This window comes from Coenobita brevimanus, chromosome 79 (genome assembly GCF_032717465.1).
Source record: "Coenobita brevimanus isolate Jiangsu-jjx chromosome 79, ASM3271746v2, whole genome shotgun sequence".
Taxonomy (NCBI): Eukaryota; Metazoa; Arthropoda; class Malacostraca; order Decapoda; family Coenobitidae; genus Coenobita; species Coenobita brevimanus.
The window spans coordinates 6,372,259-6,389,419 of NC_137032.1; the positions used below are offsets into that span (position 1 = coordinate 6,372,259).

General features: G+C 41.2%; 1 protein-coding gene across 1 annotated transcript in view; it reads right to left on the minus strand.

The window, feature by feature from the left end:
- The window catches only part of LOC145408988 (cytochrome P450 2L1-like), a 151,507-nt gene that overhangs the window by 46,237 nt on the left and 88,109 nt on the right, over positions 1-17,161 (minus strand). Inside the window, exon 7 of the mRNA XM_080279560.1 lies at positions 8,723-8,840. Within this exon, the coding sequence (XP_080135686.1) occupies positions 8,723-8,840 (118 nt within the window). The remainder of the gene's footprint in view (positions 1-8,722; positions 8,841-17,161) is intronic.

A 17,161-nucleotide genomic window follows, 5' to 3' on the forward strand; every position in this document is an offset into this window, starting at 1 on the left:
GTATTAGTGAAAGTGGCAAACTTTTTATTTCTCGAGACCACTATAAGAGTATTAGTGAAATATTGCAAACTTGCATTTTTATTGTTATTATTATTTACTGTTATTATTATTATTATTATTATTATTATTATTATTATTATTATTATTATCATGTGTGTGAAGGTTTGTTACTAGACAGGTGCTACATGTCCATCGTAGAGGTGGAGGGAAGTAAGCATACAGTTCAGAGGAGCAGTGACCATGGAAGTAGCAATAGAAATGAGATAAAGAGGAAACAGTGTGGTGAAGAGACAGAGGTTGAAGGGAGCCAGTAAGAGGAGGAGAGTTAATGAAACCAAAAGAGTTTGACTCCACCCTATTGAGAAGAGCTGCATGTAAGGAGCCTTCCCACACATAAGAGTTTTACTCTAAACAGGGGCGAATATAACCCGTCTATAAAGTCAACGATTGTGCAGGGATAAAAAAGGTACGGGGTTAGCTTAGCACACTTAATCTCTTGGAAACAGATTTTACAAGAGATGCAATATGATCTTTCCAAAATAAGTCCCGAACGAATGAAACCCCACGCAGGTTGAAGGATGATGCAGGATTGAGCTGGATATTATTAAACAGTGGGTACTCCTGTGGAAGATTGTGTGGGGTTGATAGGTGTAAAAACTGAGTTTTGATGCATTAAAAACAACAAGTTTATTTTTACCCCAGTCAGAGATACGAGCCAAGTCAGACATTTAGTGTGCCATAGCCTCATCCCTTGTTTACTGAAGCAATTGCTGAGATGGACATTGCAGGAACCGAATGAAAAGGTGAAGGGTGGAATCATCAGCGTACGAGTGGATAGGATTTTGATGTACAGCTTAGAAGGTCATTGATGAATAAAAGGAAGAGAGTTGGTGATAGGACAGAGCCCTGAGGAACACCACCGTTGATAGATCTAGGAGAGGAACGATGGCTGTCTACAACAGCGGCTATAAAATGACCAGAAAGGAAGCTAGAGATGAAGGCACAGATAGAAGGATAGAAACCGTAAGAGGGCAGTTTGGAAATTAAAGATTTATGCCAGACTCGATCGAAGAGCTTTGAGACGCCAAGTGCAATGTCTAAGCTTTCGCCAAAGTCCCGATAGGAAGATGACCAGGAATCTGAGAGGTAAGTAAGAAAATCTCCAGTGGAGCGTCCCTGACGGAACCCATACTGACAATCAGAAAGAAGGTTGTGATAGGAAAGATGCTTTAAAATTTTTCTGTTAAGAATTGACTCGAAAACTTTTGAGACACCGGGTGTTAAAGCAATTAGACGATAGTTACAGGGTTGGGAATAGTCACCCTTCTATGGGACTGGCTGAATGAAAGCAAACTTCCAGCAAGAAGGAAAGGTACAGGTTGACAGAAAAAGGCGATAGAGTTTACCTAGGTAGGCCGTAAGCACTGAAGCACAGTTCTTGAGGAGAACAGGAGGGGCTCCATCAGGCCCATATACCTTGTTAGTATAGAGGCCAGTGATGGCAGGAAATACATCAGCTGAAGAAATTTTAATGTCAGCCATGAAGATTTCTGAGGGGGGGAAGTGATGGAGGATTGATGAGGTGTATGCAGATGATTAAGTGTAGTGGAGAGAGCGTAATAAAGTGCTTGTTGGAGATATGTAAGAAGGCATGGATGAGTGAAACTGTGCCAGCAGAGTGGAAAAGGCTGTGATTGTACCCTGTATAAAAATAAAGGTGAGCGAAGAGTGCAAGAATTATGGTGGCATAAGTTTATTGAGTGTGGTAGGGAAGGTAGAGTATATGGAAGAATTATTTTAGAGAAAGTACGAGAGATATCAAATGTCCTAGTGAGTAAAGAACAGGATGACTTTAGGAGTGGCAGAGAATGTGTGGATCAAATATTTGCAGTAAGACAGTGGTGAAGGCCTGTGAGAAGGACTATAAGGTGTTTATGGTATTCATGCATCTGGAAAAAGCATAAGGCAAAGTAGACAGAGAAGGACTGTGGAAGGTTTTGCTCATGTACGGTGTAGATGGTAAGCTGCTAGGTGCCGTCAAGAGTTTTTATGATGGTTGTGAAACATGTGTAAGGGTAAATGGGCATCTAAGTAAATAGTTAACGATCGGTATGGGCGAGCGACAAGGTTGTGTGATGTCCCCATGGTTGTTCAACACAAACACACACACACGCACACACACACACACACATATATATATATATATATATATATATATATATATATATATATATATATATATATATATATATATATATATATATATATATATATATATATACAGTATATAGATGGATGGGGTGATGAGAGAAGTAAAAAGCACGAGTAATGGGGAGCGGGATGGTTTTGGTAATGAATGATGATGGATGGAGTATCTTAAATTTGTTGTATGCTGATGATGTAGCACTCCTTGAAATACCTGACAAGAACTTGGTAGGTTTGTGCGAAGTTTTGCTGATGTCTTTGAGCGTCGTGTCTTGAGAGTTAATGTAGAAAAGAGTAAGGTCATGGTTATTGAAAAAGAAGGTGACTCCCAGTGTGATGCTACAGCGAATGGAGAGAGACTGGAATTGGTGACAAAGTTCAAATATCTGGGTACAGTGATAGAAGAGAGAGGAAAATGTGCAAAAGAAGTTGAAAGTAGTGTGATACAAAGAATGAAAGTAGCTGGTGCAATGAAGGCCTTGATAAGAAACAGAGGCTTGAGTGTTGCAGCTGCACGAGGCTTACTTCAAGGAGTGTTAGTGCCAACTTTAACATATGGATCTGAGACTATGGTGTGGCATGAAATTGAGAAGTCAAGAGTGAGAGCAGTGGAGATGGGATTGCTGAGGAATGTACATGGAGTGCAGAGAGTGGATAGGATACGAAATAATGTGATTCGTGAAAGATGCGGAGTAAGGAAGTCTGTGGACACAAGAATCGAAGAGAGCGTAATCAGATGGTATAGTCATGTAGAGAGAATGGATGACAGTTGTGATGAAAAAGGTATATCTGAACGAATCTGAAGGAAGAAGGAGGCGAGGTAGGTCGAGGAGAAGGTGGAGGGATATGGTGGATGAGTGTGTGAGGAAGAGGGGCTTGGAAGTCGGTGAGGCTAGGGGACTGACGAGAGATCGAGCTAGCTGGATAAATATTGTGAGGAGAAGCGCATGATTAGGAATTTGGCACCCTATTTAACGTGACAGCGACCGGGTTGACTCTTTCGGATACGTTTTTGTGAAGCTACAGAATGTGATGAATGCTTTAGGCGTATCAGATCGTGACATAAATCCGGGGGCTTGAATGGTGAGTGAATGGAAGCGTGGCTCATTGGATTGGGCAAACTTGGGCTGCCTGGACGTTGCTACTCCATACCCTGCCCTAGGGTGAGAAAGGAGGTCCGGATGATGATCATATGATGATGAGTAAATCTGAGTAAAAGCAAGCATGAGAGTCAGTAAAAGCCAGTGAAATTAAATAAAAGTTAATGAGAATGCCTGAGATACAAGAGGGAAGGCGAGACAGAAAGGTAATCGGAACTACATATGGACTGTAAAATACAAGACATGGTAATAATACAAGTGAAATGATTCGGATGCAACGTTCAGAAGAAACCAAGAAAAAGCATAAAACTTCATTCCAATTCCGTATCTTTATTAATCCTTTTTAAGCGCACTGTAGAAGGAGACCATATCATTGGAGAGAGAGAGAGAGAGAGAGAGAGAGAGAGAGAGAGAGAGAAATAATTCACAATTAACCCTTCCTCATGCTGGCGACGTACGATTGGTTTACGGGTGGTTAAAGGAAGAGTGGTGCCTGTGAAAGTGTAAGTGTTACTCGTTTTATTCATGTATGTCACTGTGTCATTAAAAGAACTGACAAGGTGACAACATATGCAAAAACACCTATTACCAGCATTCATCTAAAATGTGTCACATTTTGGTGCAAACCCTAGACTCGAGGCACACGCATTACAAGATGAATTTGTTACCACCAAACCACCGAAACTAACAAAAACCAGCAAGAAAGAGCACTCACAGAGCGCAACACGCATCATTAACTGTTTCTTGGAACCAAAACTTTTGTTGTGACCCAAGCTTTAACAGATTACCGCCTAATTCGAATTACGTCTTTTTTACCTAATCCTTAACCCTTCCACCAACTCTGCTTCAAATATGATCATAGCGGCATTCTGATCTTTCCTTGCGACCTTGACATTTCACTGATTGTTCTAAAATCGAATCTCAGTATTCTAGTTTTAACTGAACCCTTCCACAATGTTTCGTCTCCATCAGATAAAAACATTAAGTTGACCTAGGCATGTGACGGCCTTTGCCCTAGTGTTAAAAAAAAAAAAAAAAAAAAAAGCCTCCTGTGTAATTCTTAATTCATTGCCTGTCCTAAAGTCATTTTTTTTTTTTTTTAAAGGCAAGATCAAAGCTGTTTTATTTATTTATTTATTTATTTATTTATTTATCACACTGAAGTCGATGTTTGGCCGTTTCCTGTGATCCTGATTTTTGACTATTTTAAAAACTAAATCGCTTCAAACTTGCCTCACGTAGGAAGGGCCTAGCAACAGGCGAAAATCATCTAAACTGCGCATGCGCCAGAGTCTCTTCGCTGATTGGTCCATGTTTTCTCTCAGCTGGCAGATTAAACAACAGAATTTTAAGCAAATGCAACAGTAGAAACTAAAAAAATTTTGCACCTTTTGCTTGTCACAGCTTTAGATGGGTAGGCTATTATAATATTGTTGTACTGTCACTCACACACACCTTTGGAAGCTTGAAAATATATTTCCTTTAGTAATCAACGATTTATGAACGAATTCGATAATCATGTTGCAAATGACAAGTTTGGACTTGAGTTGTCAGATTGGCTTAGAAGTAAATATATATTTTTTCTTGGCGACAAAAATTGTCTTAGGCTAAATACCTTATCCTTATTCTGCAGGAGCTGGGGCTTGTTTTTATTATTCTGGTTTTGGTGTCTAATCTGCGGAATATGAGGTTTTACCCTATAGGCCTATACTGATATATGTTTTTAAATCATTCTATGATATTTTCTTGTGTATTTGGATGTTTCATTCAATAGGTTACATTAGGTTAGGTTAGGTTAGTATAAGAGTAATATTTTTATCATTTCTGACAGAAATGAATGTCAGCTTTGAACTAATCACATTTTCATTAAAGGAAAAAAAAGAAAGATAAAGTAAAGCTTCAAAATGAGTTGGGTGTAGTTCTGGAAATTTACCCTTTTAGTATTCGATGATTTATGAACGAATTTGATAATCGTGTTGCAAACGACAGGTTTGGACTTGAGTTTCTCTTAGCCTATTCTGCTGGAACTGGGACTTGTTTTTATTATTCTGGTTTTAGTGTCTAATCTGTGGAATATGAGGTTTTACCCTATATACTGATATATTCACACCTACAATAACGACTTTGCCTTTACAGCAGGCTAAATCAATCAGCGACGAGACTCTCGGGCGCATGCTCAGTTTAGATGATTTTCGCCCGCAGCCAGGCCCTTCCCTCACCTAGGCGCGATTCCACCGAGGCAACATAGGCAACATGTCGCATGCGACTTGCCTGGTTTTCAACATGAATGTTGAATGCGGCATTCAACCAGGAGATATGTTGACTGCGACAAGCCAATATTGTTGTTTCATGTAGCATGCTACATGCCAATGTTTATGTTGAATGCCACAAAACCTTTTCCACCGATTCAACAAAAACCGAGCCAGTTGTCAACACGATGTAACAGACAGATATGTAGAGAGACAAAGCTTAACAAAAAAAACATATAAGTAGATACCGTGTAAAAGATACACACACACACACACACACACACACACACACACACACACACACACACACACACACTGCCGAATAACTTATAAAAAGGTGTGAATGTAACCTATAGAAAGACGGTGCTGCGTGCCCGCTGTCAAGAGGAAGGCACGAATGGAAAATTTTCTGAAGTACCGTATCTTAGCTTAACAAGAGATACGATAGCGAGAATAATGTAACAGAAGAAAGATTTGCTAATGTTGGCACAGTATTAGGACTGGTGGAGAGAGAGAGAGAGAGAGAGAGAGAGAGAGAGAGAGAGAGAGAGAGAGAGAGAGAGAAGGGGGGGGGGGACGGTGAGAAGTGGAGGGAAGTGAATGGATACTCGACAAGAGAAGACACAAGTCGAGAGAGAGAGAGAGAGACTCACCTGTAAATTTTAACAAGGTGCATTTTGCAGTGTTTCTCGGCTTTAATGCGCCTTTTGTAAACATATTCTTAGCTGGTAATTAATTTGATCTCTCTCTCTCTCTCTCTCTCTCTCTCTCTCAACTTTGGGCAACACAGTACGTATAGAATACATCAGCTTTTTTCGTTTTTATTGTTTTGGGTTTCTGTTTAAAAGGCTAACTTTGAGGCTTCGTGTGAGAGAGTATTTTTTAATGTTTTTTGTTTCAGTTTTTCCTTGACAGAGTGTGTGTGTGTGTGTGTGTGTGTGTGTGTGTGTGTGTGTGAGAGAGAGAGAGAGAGAGAGAGAGAGAGAGAGAGAGAGAGAGAGAGTGTGTGTGTGTGTTTGTGTGTGTGTGTTCTTGGCTACTCCTCGCAGTGCATCTAGTTTAGCATGGTTATTCTTGTATTGTTCCAAGCGTAATATCCCATAGAACCACAAGTTTTCTATATTCTTCTATAAAGTTACGGTTTTATTCTTGAGACCAATTCATCTTGTTGCTTTCAACATCGAATCCTTCCCGCGACTGGTGGGTAGGCGGCCAACACTAGGCAACAGGCTAAATCTTGTCGCATGCGTCACGGTCTACGGGCAACTTGTTGCCACCTGTTGTATGCCACACAGTCGCATGCTACATGTTGCCTTGTGTTGAACTGGTTGCAACACATTTGGCCTATACGAAAATGTAGCATGCCACATGTTGCCAAATTGTTGCCTCGGTGGAATCGCGCCTTAACCTTCACCCAAGTTTAGTTCAAAATATCCGATAAGAATATATTAAGTTGACCTTGCCCTGTGACCTAGGTCTTTGACCATTCCCGGTTACCTTGATTTTTGACTGATTGTTCTGAGAATGGGACCCTTACATTTTTTAAAAATTATCCCCACCCTCCCTAAAATGTTTGGTCTAAATCTGAAAAAAAAAAAATCTGCTTAAATGAATCTTGCCATGTGACCTTGAAGTTTGATCTATTGTTTATCAAGTAAACAGATTATTCCTTGGCTCACCTTCAACCATTGCACCATGTTTGGTTTAAATCAGACTAAAACTGAGCAAGAAGAGGACAACATACGTAGATAGGAAGAGCATCTTCATTTCAGACGTTTCGAAATTTAAAATATCAGTGATCTTCGTGGAATAAGGTAAGTTGTGTAAAGTTTCTTGTTCCAATTTTGAGTGTTTTAACCGTTAATGAGTTTACAGTTAAGAACTCATTATGAGTTTGCAGATTGCTTGTGAAAAGTTCTTTACCTGACACACTATTTGTGCAGCTTTGATGTCACATCCCTGTATATAAATATTCCCGCTGATGAAACTGTAGACATAATTTTAAAACTGCTGTATAAAGACTGTCACTTTTGAAGGTTCGTTTGATTACATTTAACAAGGAACTAGGTAAACAGATTAATGATGTTGCTAGTGGATCACCTCTTGGACCTTTTTTTTTTTTTTTTTTTCAGTATCTCATTTATGTTCTTATGAGCAATTATGACTAAGAGATTGTCCAAGTAATATTTACCAACCGCGTTGCGAAGCGGAGTGATAATGTTTTCATTTGAGAGGCTGGCTGGCTGGCTTTGTTTGTGCTGGGTAAACCAGATATCTCATGAACGGCTTGAACTATCAATATGAAACTTTCAAGGTATCAATATAAGGCCAAAATCTTGGACGAATTCGAAAATGGGCACTCGGGGTCAAGGTCACGGTCACCAAAATGGCTGCCAAAGGTTAACTTCTAGACCCACTTCTAGATCACATCTACAATACCACTTTGTACAACACTGTTGACCCCATACCCCATCTCTGAATAACACAAAGTCTGCAATCTCACTTTATAATTTTAGCACTGGACTGATTAATTACACACACACACAATTATTATTACTGTATTTTAAGTCGGCCCACACCTCACTAACCGAGCGAATGTACGGCACGGTCTGCACTACAGGTGCAGAAAACTTCAAATGAACGTCTGATCATTTACAATGTAAATTGGGTAAATTATTTTACTGATACACCTGATCAGGAATATGAGTTAGTAATTATTTTGCTACCTTGTGTTTTCCTTTTAGATCACTGATGATCACATTTTCATTGTTGAAATGTCTGAAATAAAGATGCTCTTTGAATCTACGTTCGTTGTCCTCTTACTGTTCAAGATGAAGTTCTTTACGAACACCGACTACCTGAAATCAAGAGTGAATAATTTAACACGCACATAGACACGACGAGTAAAACACAATACCCTCTCTAGCTCCACGAGAGCTGGTAGAGAATCTCAAAATATTCCCTACAGTCACTAGAGGTAACTTTTTTTTCTGCTACCAGACAGTTTTATTCATGAGACCACTGGGACTACAGGGGTTAGATAATTGTTGCCTTCACGAACCCTTTCGCTAAGAGGATGTTTCCTTAAGGTGAATAAAATCGTCGTGTAGCTGCAGGAAAAAAATATCACATCCTTAGGATGAGGAAGTTAGAAACCCGTCACTGTACCTCAGGCAGGAAGTAGCCACCAATTTGGGTGTCTTGGTTAGTGGCGTGACCCACGGCGAAGGGGATGAGCGAGGATTTGCGGAGGATCTCGTGAAGGGTGGCTTCTAGGTACGGTAGTCTGTGGTAACGGAACACAACATAAATAATAATAATAATAATAATAATAATAATAATAATAACACTAATGATGATGATGCAAAGAGGGTGAGTTCATACACGGTTAGGATTTAGTGTGTGGCTTTTAGATAGGGTAGCATGGGGAAGGGAGCACAGGCATAATGAACATAATCATCATAATTGTGATCACCCTAATCTTAATTCCCTTAAGCAGGAGACGGTTAGGTCATACTTCTAACTACAAACTACCGGCTCGTCATCAGTAACACTGTTGGCATGACCGCACTAAACGTTCAAAACAAATGTTCAGTGTTATATTACTTGCAGGTAAGTTATCCCTACAATACTCTATTTATTCTAACATGGGCCAGAACTTCGTTTTCTTGTAGCTAATTTCACGTAGCTGAGTGGCAGAAAAAGACGAGACTGTGACTCTACATCTGCTACATAACACATCTTCGTGACCAGCACCGTTTCATAGTGTTAACAGTGTGTTACATCTAACCACTCAAGACGAAAGTTGGCATTTTAGGACAAGTTAGCGTAGTGGTTTACAAACATATTCCGTAATTTTTAAGAAACTATATACATAATTATTTAGTTAGGCACACAGCGTCATAGCAATATTTTTAGAGCGTGAACTTGTTGAACGAAAGGCAATGATAGACTACATGTGTGTGGATGAGCGAATGAGAAGACAAGTGTTGGATGCAAGAGTGTGGAGAGGGTGGGGGAATGGAGTCTCGGACCATCACTTAGTGATGGCCAAGGTAGAACTGCAAAGAAAGTGGTTGAGGAGACGAAGGGGAAGACAGGAGGAAGCAACTCCTGTGAGAAGAGTGGAGAAATTGCAAAATAGTGAGAAAATGACAGAGTATAAGAGCATAGTGGAAGAAAGACTGGGAAGGTATGAGCTAGAGCAGATGGAAGGGGTGGAAGACGTATGTAAGATATTCACGGAAGAGATAGGCGCAGCGTGTGAGGCGGTTTGTGGAGTGAGGAGGAGATGCAAGGGTGTGCAAGGGACAGCATGGTGGAATGATGAGGTGAAACGAGCTGTGGAACAAAAGAAGAAGGCATATAGTGAATGGTTAGCGAGTAGAGGTAGGGGAGAAGATGAGAGAGAGAAGAGAGAGGTATATGTGAGCAGGAGAAGGGAGGTTAAGAGAGGAGTTTGGGAGGAATCTGAGTGTGAAATGGAGGGAGAGTAAGAAATTGTTTTGGAAGGAGATAAAGAAAGTAAGGCAGTGTGAAAGGGGAAATAGTAGGGGAGTGAAAGATAGGAATAATACATTGTTGGTGGAGAAGAGAGAGAAACTGAGGAGATGGAAGGAGCACTCTGAGGATTTGTTCAATGTGGAGAGTGAGAGCAGTGCGAGTATAAGCGGTTGGGGAATGGCTGGGAGAAGAAGAGATGAGAGGAGGGAGGAAGAGATCAGTAGGGCGGAAGTAGTGGTAGCGATGAAGAATATTAAGTTGGGAAAGGCCCCAGGAATTGATGGAGTGTGTGGTGAAATGCTTAGGTATGGGGGTGAGATTGTTGTGGAGTGGATATGGAAGTTGTGTAGATTGGCTTGGGAAGAGGGAAGGGTTCCAGAGGACTGGAAATCAGGTATAATTGTTCCTTTATACAAAGGAAAAGGAGAGAGAGAAGTATGTGGTAACCATAGGGGGGTATTTGCCTGCTTAGTATGACTGGTAAAATATATGGTAGAATACTCATTGATAGGGTTAGGCATATGACAGAGGAGCTAGTTGGAGAAGAACAAGGGGGATTTAGGAAGGGAAAAGGGTGTGTTGATCAGATATTTGTTCTAAGATGTTTAGTGGAGAAGTATCTAGAGAAGGGAAGGAAAGTGTATGCTGCCTTCATGGACTTGGAGAAAGCTTATGACAGAATAGATAGGCAAGGTATGTGGAAGGTATTTAGTATTTTATTATGGCGTGGAGGTGTAATTGTTGAGTGCTGTGAAGAGTACGTACGAGGGAGCTAGGGTTACGGTGCGAGTGGATGGTGAGCTGAGTGAGTTCTTTGATCTCAATGTGGGACTGAAACAGGATTGTGTGATGTCTCCATGTCTGTTTAATATATACATGGATGGGGTTGTAAAGGAGGTGCAAGGTAGGGCAGTGGATATGGGGGTGGCTCTAATGAAAGAGGGTGAGATTTGGAAGCTTCCGGTGTTGCTGTTTGCTGATGATACAGTACTGTTGAGTGAAGATGAATGGGAGCTGCAAGGTTTGGTGAATGAATTTGGGACAGTGTGTAGGAGGAGGAATCTGAAAGTTAATGTAAACAAAAGTAAAGTTATGGTGTTTGAGAGGAATGAAGTCACAGAGTGTGCAGTGAGGTTGGATGGTGAGGATATGGAGAATGTGAGTGCATTCAAGTACTTGGATAGTGTGATGAGTAAGGATGGAACTTTGGGGAATGAAGTGCGTGAAAGGGTACAGCAGGGAAGGAAGGTTGTTGGTACACTGAAAGCAGTGATAAGAAATAGGGAGGTGAGCATGGAAGTTAAGAAGTCACTGCATGATAGTATTGTGATCCCTACCCTGACGTATGGGAACGAGGCATGGACCTTGCAAGAGGAGAACAAGTCAAGAGTGAGAGCAGTGGAAATGAGTTACTTGAGAGGAGCATGTGGAGTAACGTAGAGGGACAGGTTGATGAATGAAGAAGTGAAGGAATGCTGTGGGGTGGATGTGGATGTGATTGAGAAGATTAGGAGAAATACACTGAGGTGGTTTGGACATGTGAAGAGAATGGAGAATGAAAGACTGACTAAGAGGGTGTATGTAGGTGAGGTGGAGGGAGGGAGAGGGAGAGGTAGACCGAGGATGAGGTGGAGGGATGGAGTTAGAGGAGGTATATGAGGGAGGGGGTGAGTTGGGGGAGGGTAGTCAGATGGTGGGTGACAAGAGCGACTTGGAGGCGTTTTGTCTGCAGTGTGGCCACCACTTTGCCGGGATTAGGGCGTCGGGCTATAAGATAGATGGATAGATAGTTAACACCATTCGTTTTTTTTTTTTTTTTTTTACTGTGTCTGACTCTGGGCAAAGGCTTCCAGGGCCTATATCTCAGGGGCAATAGCCTATCTCAAGGCCCAGTAGTCCTCCTACACCTTCACATGTCACCACTTCGGCACTAACACCCACCGTCCGTATTGAATACATGCTAAGGGCTGTCTCATACAGGACTGGTGTGTGTTATTGTAGTATTAGCGGGGGTATTTTTACGACATGTCGGCGGGTCACCTGGCAGATCAGGAAAGTCTGCTTTTTATGAAATTCAAATCCTTAAACTGTTTCAGCCACAAGCCTCACCATTTACCCATTACATCAGTATACAAATAACGTGGTACTTTGTCAGTTAACAACTGTACAACATCACGTGCACCTCTATTAGGGGCATTAGACCATTTCGACTTCTCATCTCAACCACCACTTACGCCAAGCAGTTAAAAATAAATTATCAGCCATTTGGGGTCCGATTAATCCTTGAAAATGAGTTCTGCAGACACAGAGGGAACTATTAACCTAGTGCCTCGAAAGTATACCAGCCAGAGTATTATGAAGTTCAATGAAATTTTGGAGTCCAAATAATTACCACTGCAAATATTTGCACTTCCTGTTAAAACGTGGACCATATGACACGATGCGGTAAGGTGTCCGTTATATATATATCATCTCATCAGCCATTTGAGTGTCCACTGCAGGACCGCCTATCCCGAGCCAGGAAGTGAGGACGATACAGCCAATGTATCTCTACCCAAGTGGCTTAGGCTGTCTGGTAGAGACTGTATGTAGGGTGAGAAGTGCTTGTAAGTGTAATTGTTGTGTTGGAGTGGCTTTGGATGTGTGTGTGTAGTCTGTGAACCAAGTGTAATCCCGGCCTGCGCAAGCTTGACTGGAATTGCAAACATACTAAACATGCTTTACAGTATGCGACACTGGTTCAACCACAGCACCCCTTGTGTCTCGCAAGTGTAGTATGTGGCATGAAGAATGCTCTCAAAGTTTATTACCCTGGCGGGACGCAGAACCCTTTTACTTCAGTGTACGAAAACGCACACTTTACCACAAAGGCACCATATATATATATATATATATATATATATATATATATATATATATATATATATATATATATATGACTGCACGTTCCGTGGGTGTTTACATTCAGTGGGTGATCAGATAAACAGTGTATGTACGGAAGGGAGAAACATGTTTTTGAGATGGAATTCAGACCACTCATAGACAGGAAAGTTTTTCCTCACTGCTAGGAGAAAGTTGTTTTGGAAAAAACAAGAAACAAAACAAAAACACAAGGGAGAAACAGATTTTGACTAATTAAATATCTGCTACAGATGAAAGAGCTACCTGCCCTCACTTTCTTTGGTGATCACCACCAGCATTATACTGTATATAAGTCTTATTGTACCGTGGCTGGATTTCAATATTAGATGTTCCAACTTGCAGTCTGTAGCAATGTTGTGCACGTTTCCACACGAGCTGTTTCAAAGGTACGTTTTTGTCATTCTCTTAAAGGCAAGCCTGGGGAGTGGGGGTGGGAGATATTTTTCCATTTACCCATTGGGTTGTTGCACAGGCATACGAATATATCTCAGTCATTCGTTAGTCAAGTAACCCACATTAAGTATCCACTAGAAGCACTTTACGGTATCTACACTAAGCCACTGCCATAGGTCTTTTATGACAATCCATTGATGATAAGTCTAAAGTAAATAACAGAACAAGCACTTCCTGTTGACTGTGTGACCTGCATCACTCCATGAACCGTCAAAGGGAGAAGAAAACAATGGTGTGGTCAGCAAAAGAGGAGTAAAGTGAGATTGCATGGGAAGAATTTTCACTGAGCGGTGGAGCTTGGAAAATATACCCTATGAAATGGGTGCTTCAGGAATAGCAGATATGTGTGGTATGGAGGTGCGGTGAATGTTTATTTCAAAATGATCTCCAGGATTTAGTGTCAGGGGGTTAAGAAATTAGCCCGGGACAGAGAAATGGGTAGGTTGAACTGGAATTGTGTTAGGGAGTTTGGGATGGATCAAGAAAGCAAACCCTGCGAGAAAATGCAGTAGGACTATGGAGTGTGGCTTACGGTGGCTTCTGAAGATGTAAGGGATAGCACTCAAAAAGACAAGTGAATTTTGAATCTCATTCCACTGTACTGAAACCTCCCGCAGACGTGTTCAGGATTACCAAGAGCACAAATGTATAGGAAGATGAAGAGTCGTGCTATCCTTCCTCAGGATGTGAGGATAATAATATTATCCTCACATCCTCTATATCCTCACATATTATGTAACCAGTTATGAAGAGATGAGGATGATACTAAATATTTTGGAAAAGTAAGTTTTCCTCTCTATTTCGGGACCCCAGACGTGTACAAAAGGGATTAACGTCGTGAATTCGGTAGGTTCGAATATATATATATATATATATATATATATATATATATATATATATATATATATGTGTGTCAGTCTCTGGGCAAGGATATGATAGTCCTTTATCTGAGGCCTCGCATTACTGTTGCGGTACGCGACCCTGCTTTAACATATTACAGCTTGGGCTCCTGATACTACCATTTATACCTAATATATGCAATATCTGGCTCATTCAAGACCAATTAAATGGTATTAGCTGCTTTTTTTGTGATATATCACTTGGTGATTTGGAAGATCAACAATAATATATTTACTGAAAATTCAAAACATCTGTTCTTTCCCTGCTCCAAATGAAATCGAACTCCTGCCCATTCATATAGTAAACAACATCTCCAGCCGCTCGGCTACAACCTCCCAGGCACGTTGAAAAGCCCTGAATCTGGCTCAGTTGTCTGGGAACACAGGCAGTGATTATTACTGTGGCTTCTGTAGGTGTGACGGTAGAGTTTCACTGGGCACCACGCGGTCAAGCTCTTCCTGCACCTTCTTCTGCACCATCAGGGTAAGCCGCCATGAAAGTGATGACCCAGCGAAGTGTGTTAGACGTGGTATCGAAACCCAGCAACAAACAGGTCGAATATGGTTCTCAGTAGATCCTCATCTGGTGAGAAACATCATTATATAAATTGCTGTTATTGTTAATGGCACAGGTATTATAACCATCATTATACCTTCACCGTCAAACCTGTCATTTTGTCCAGCCTCTCTCTCTCTCTCTCTCTCTCTCTCTCTCTCTCTCTCTCTTTCTTTTTTCTCTCTCTCTCTCTCTCTCTGTCTGTCTCCATCTATCTATCTTCCATGTACTGGAAGTTCTGGGTCCACTAGCTGGATATTTTAAGAATTCGCTGACTGACCGGCCACAGAGAGCAGTAATCAACAAAATGTGTTTAACTGGACATCAGTCACAAGTTGGGTGTCCAAGTGCTCAGTTCTGGGTTCGTTCTTGTTGTTTATCATTTCACGTCAGAGATATAACATGTGGGCATTTTCTGCCGAACTTCAAAATTTGTTGACAATACAAAGCTAGAGGTTAATGCAATGTCGCTCAACAAGTATTCATGTGAGAAGGAACTTGATTAAAATAAGGGGAATGAGTTTGAATGGTGGCAATACCGTTCAGCCTGAAGAAATACAAGGTGATGGACACTGACTATAGATTCAAAAGCAATCTGCTCCTTGTTAAGAAGTACATTCTGACAGTATCGGCCTGGAGAAAGACCTGGGTGTCCTCATCAGCGATAGCTTTGTATTCTCCAGCGGTGCATTACGTAGACGGTAAGAACAGAGGGATTTCAGTTTATATAAAGAGTCAGTTTAAGTACCGATCCCATGAGATGGTCCTCTCTTTGAACAAATCATTTGCACAATCATATCTGATATATACTGTGCAGTGTCATGGACCGGAAGGTTGATATCGCGAGGCTTAAAAGAATCTGTGAGCATCCTGATAAACTGATTCCATCTGTCATTCATATGGGATACCAGAGTTTGTTACTGACGTTTGGCTTCTTTTTCGTAGTGAGGAAGCATTTCTGTGGACAACTAACTGACGTTTTCATAGTCTTTCATTTATCTGAAAACCTTGATTACCATCACTTTCGCTGCTAAAATATCCACTCGACGTGAAATCTTGATCTGAATAGTTTCCATCTTGATACACAAGGCAATATTTTCGCGTCTGTGACATATTTGGATAAAGCTTTACTTGACATAAACAGCTGTAAAATGAATGTTTCTTCCACTCCTGTAAAACAGCTAAGCCCAGCCACATTTCTTCGGGCTAGGATTGCTTCCTTTTCTATGCCCTCACTGTAGGTAGAATAGGTGGGTGGGGAGAGCCTTAATCTGCCCTATACTTATCTCACATTACTAGAGTAGGAACTCTTACATCGAACAAGGGCGAGTCGCTCGTCAAGTAGAGAGGTTTTCTCAGATATGAGCGGTCCGGTATTGGCCCAGCCCAACCCGACCCGGCCCACCCGTAACGTTTTTGAGAAGCTTATATCTCAGCAACCACAAGGCAGATCGCTGCGTGGTTTGCACCACATGACAGCCCAGTTCTTTAAGATTTGTTTTTGACAGGTTTCATCACATCCAGAAGATGCCCATGACATGTGACACGCGCCAAGTGCAGAATGTCGAAAATCTTCAAAACAGGGCCATAAGCCAGACGGTTTGTCGTAAAGGCATAAAACTTGGTGGGTGGATAGCCATCAATATACTCTAGGCATCCTGTGGGTGTAAGGCGACATTTCAATGCTTTTGGATTTAAATAGCCTCGCTCGTACCTAGCTGACAAAGGCGTTTTACTGGTCTGATGACATTATTTATGCTATCGCTCTCTGTGCATCGGAAGACCTGTTGAGGCATTACTTTTCCGTGTAGCTCTTTGTAATTCTCTCTCTCTCTCTCTCTCTCTCTCTCTCTCTCTCTCTCTCTCTCTGTACTTACCACAAAAGAAAGTATTCAACTGGGAATCCTCCTTCTCCTTCTCCAACAAATACTCGTCGATGACGTCACGAGGGTTGGTCTTGTCTAGGGTAGCCTTGTGAAACGCCATTACGTCCTAGGAGAGAGAGAGAGAGAGAGAGAGAGAGAGAGAGAGAGAGAGAATTAGATTTTGAATGACGCCAAGCTAGCACTACAAAACAGGCTGTCGATCTATCTATTTATCTGTTAGTTGATTTCTACAACATTTTCAGTCCCAAGGATGCATCCGTTATCGTTCTATTAAGCATTTGAGTCTTACAATATATCTACAGTACAGTATATGTCATTTACTTATCTTCTCTCCATCTATCGGTTCGTTTGTCAGTTTACCTATCAATCTGTCAGCAACTGTGATAAT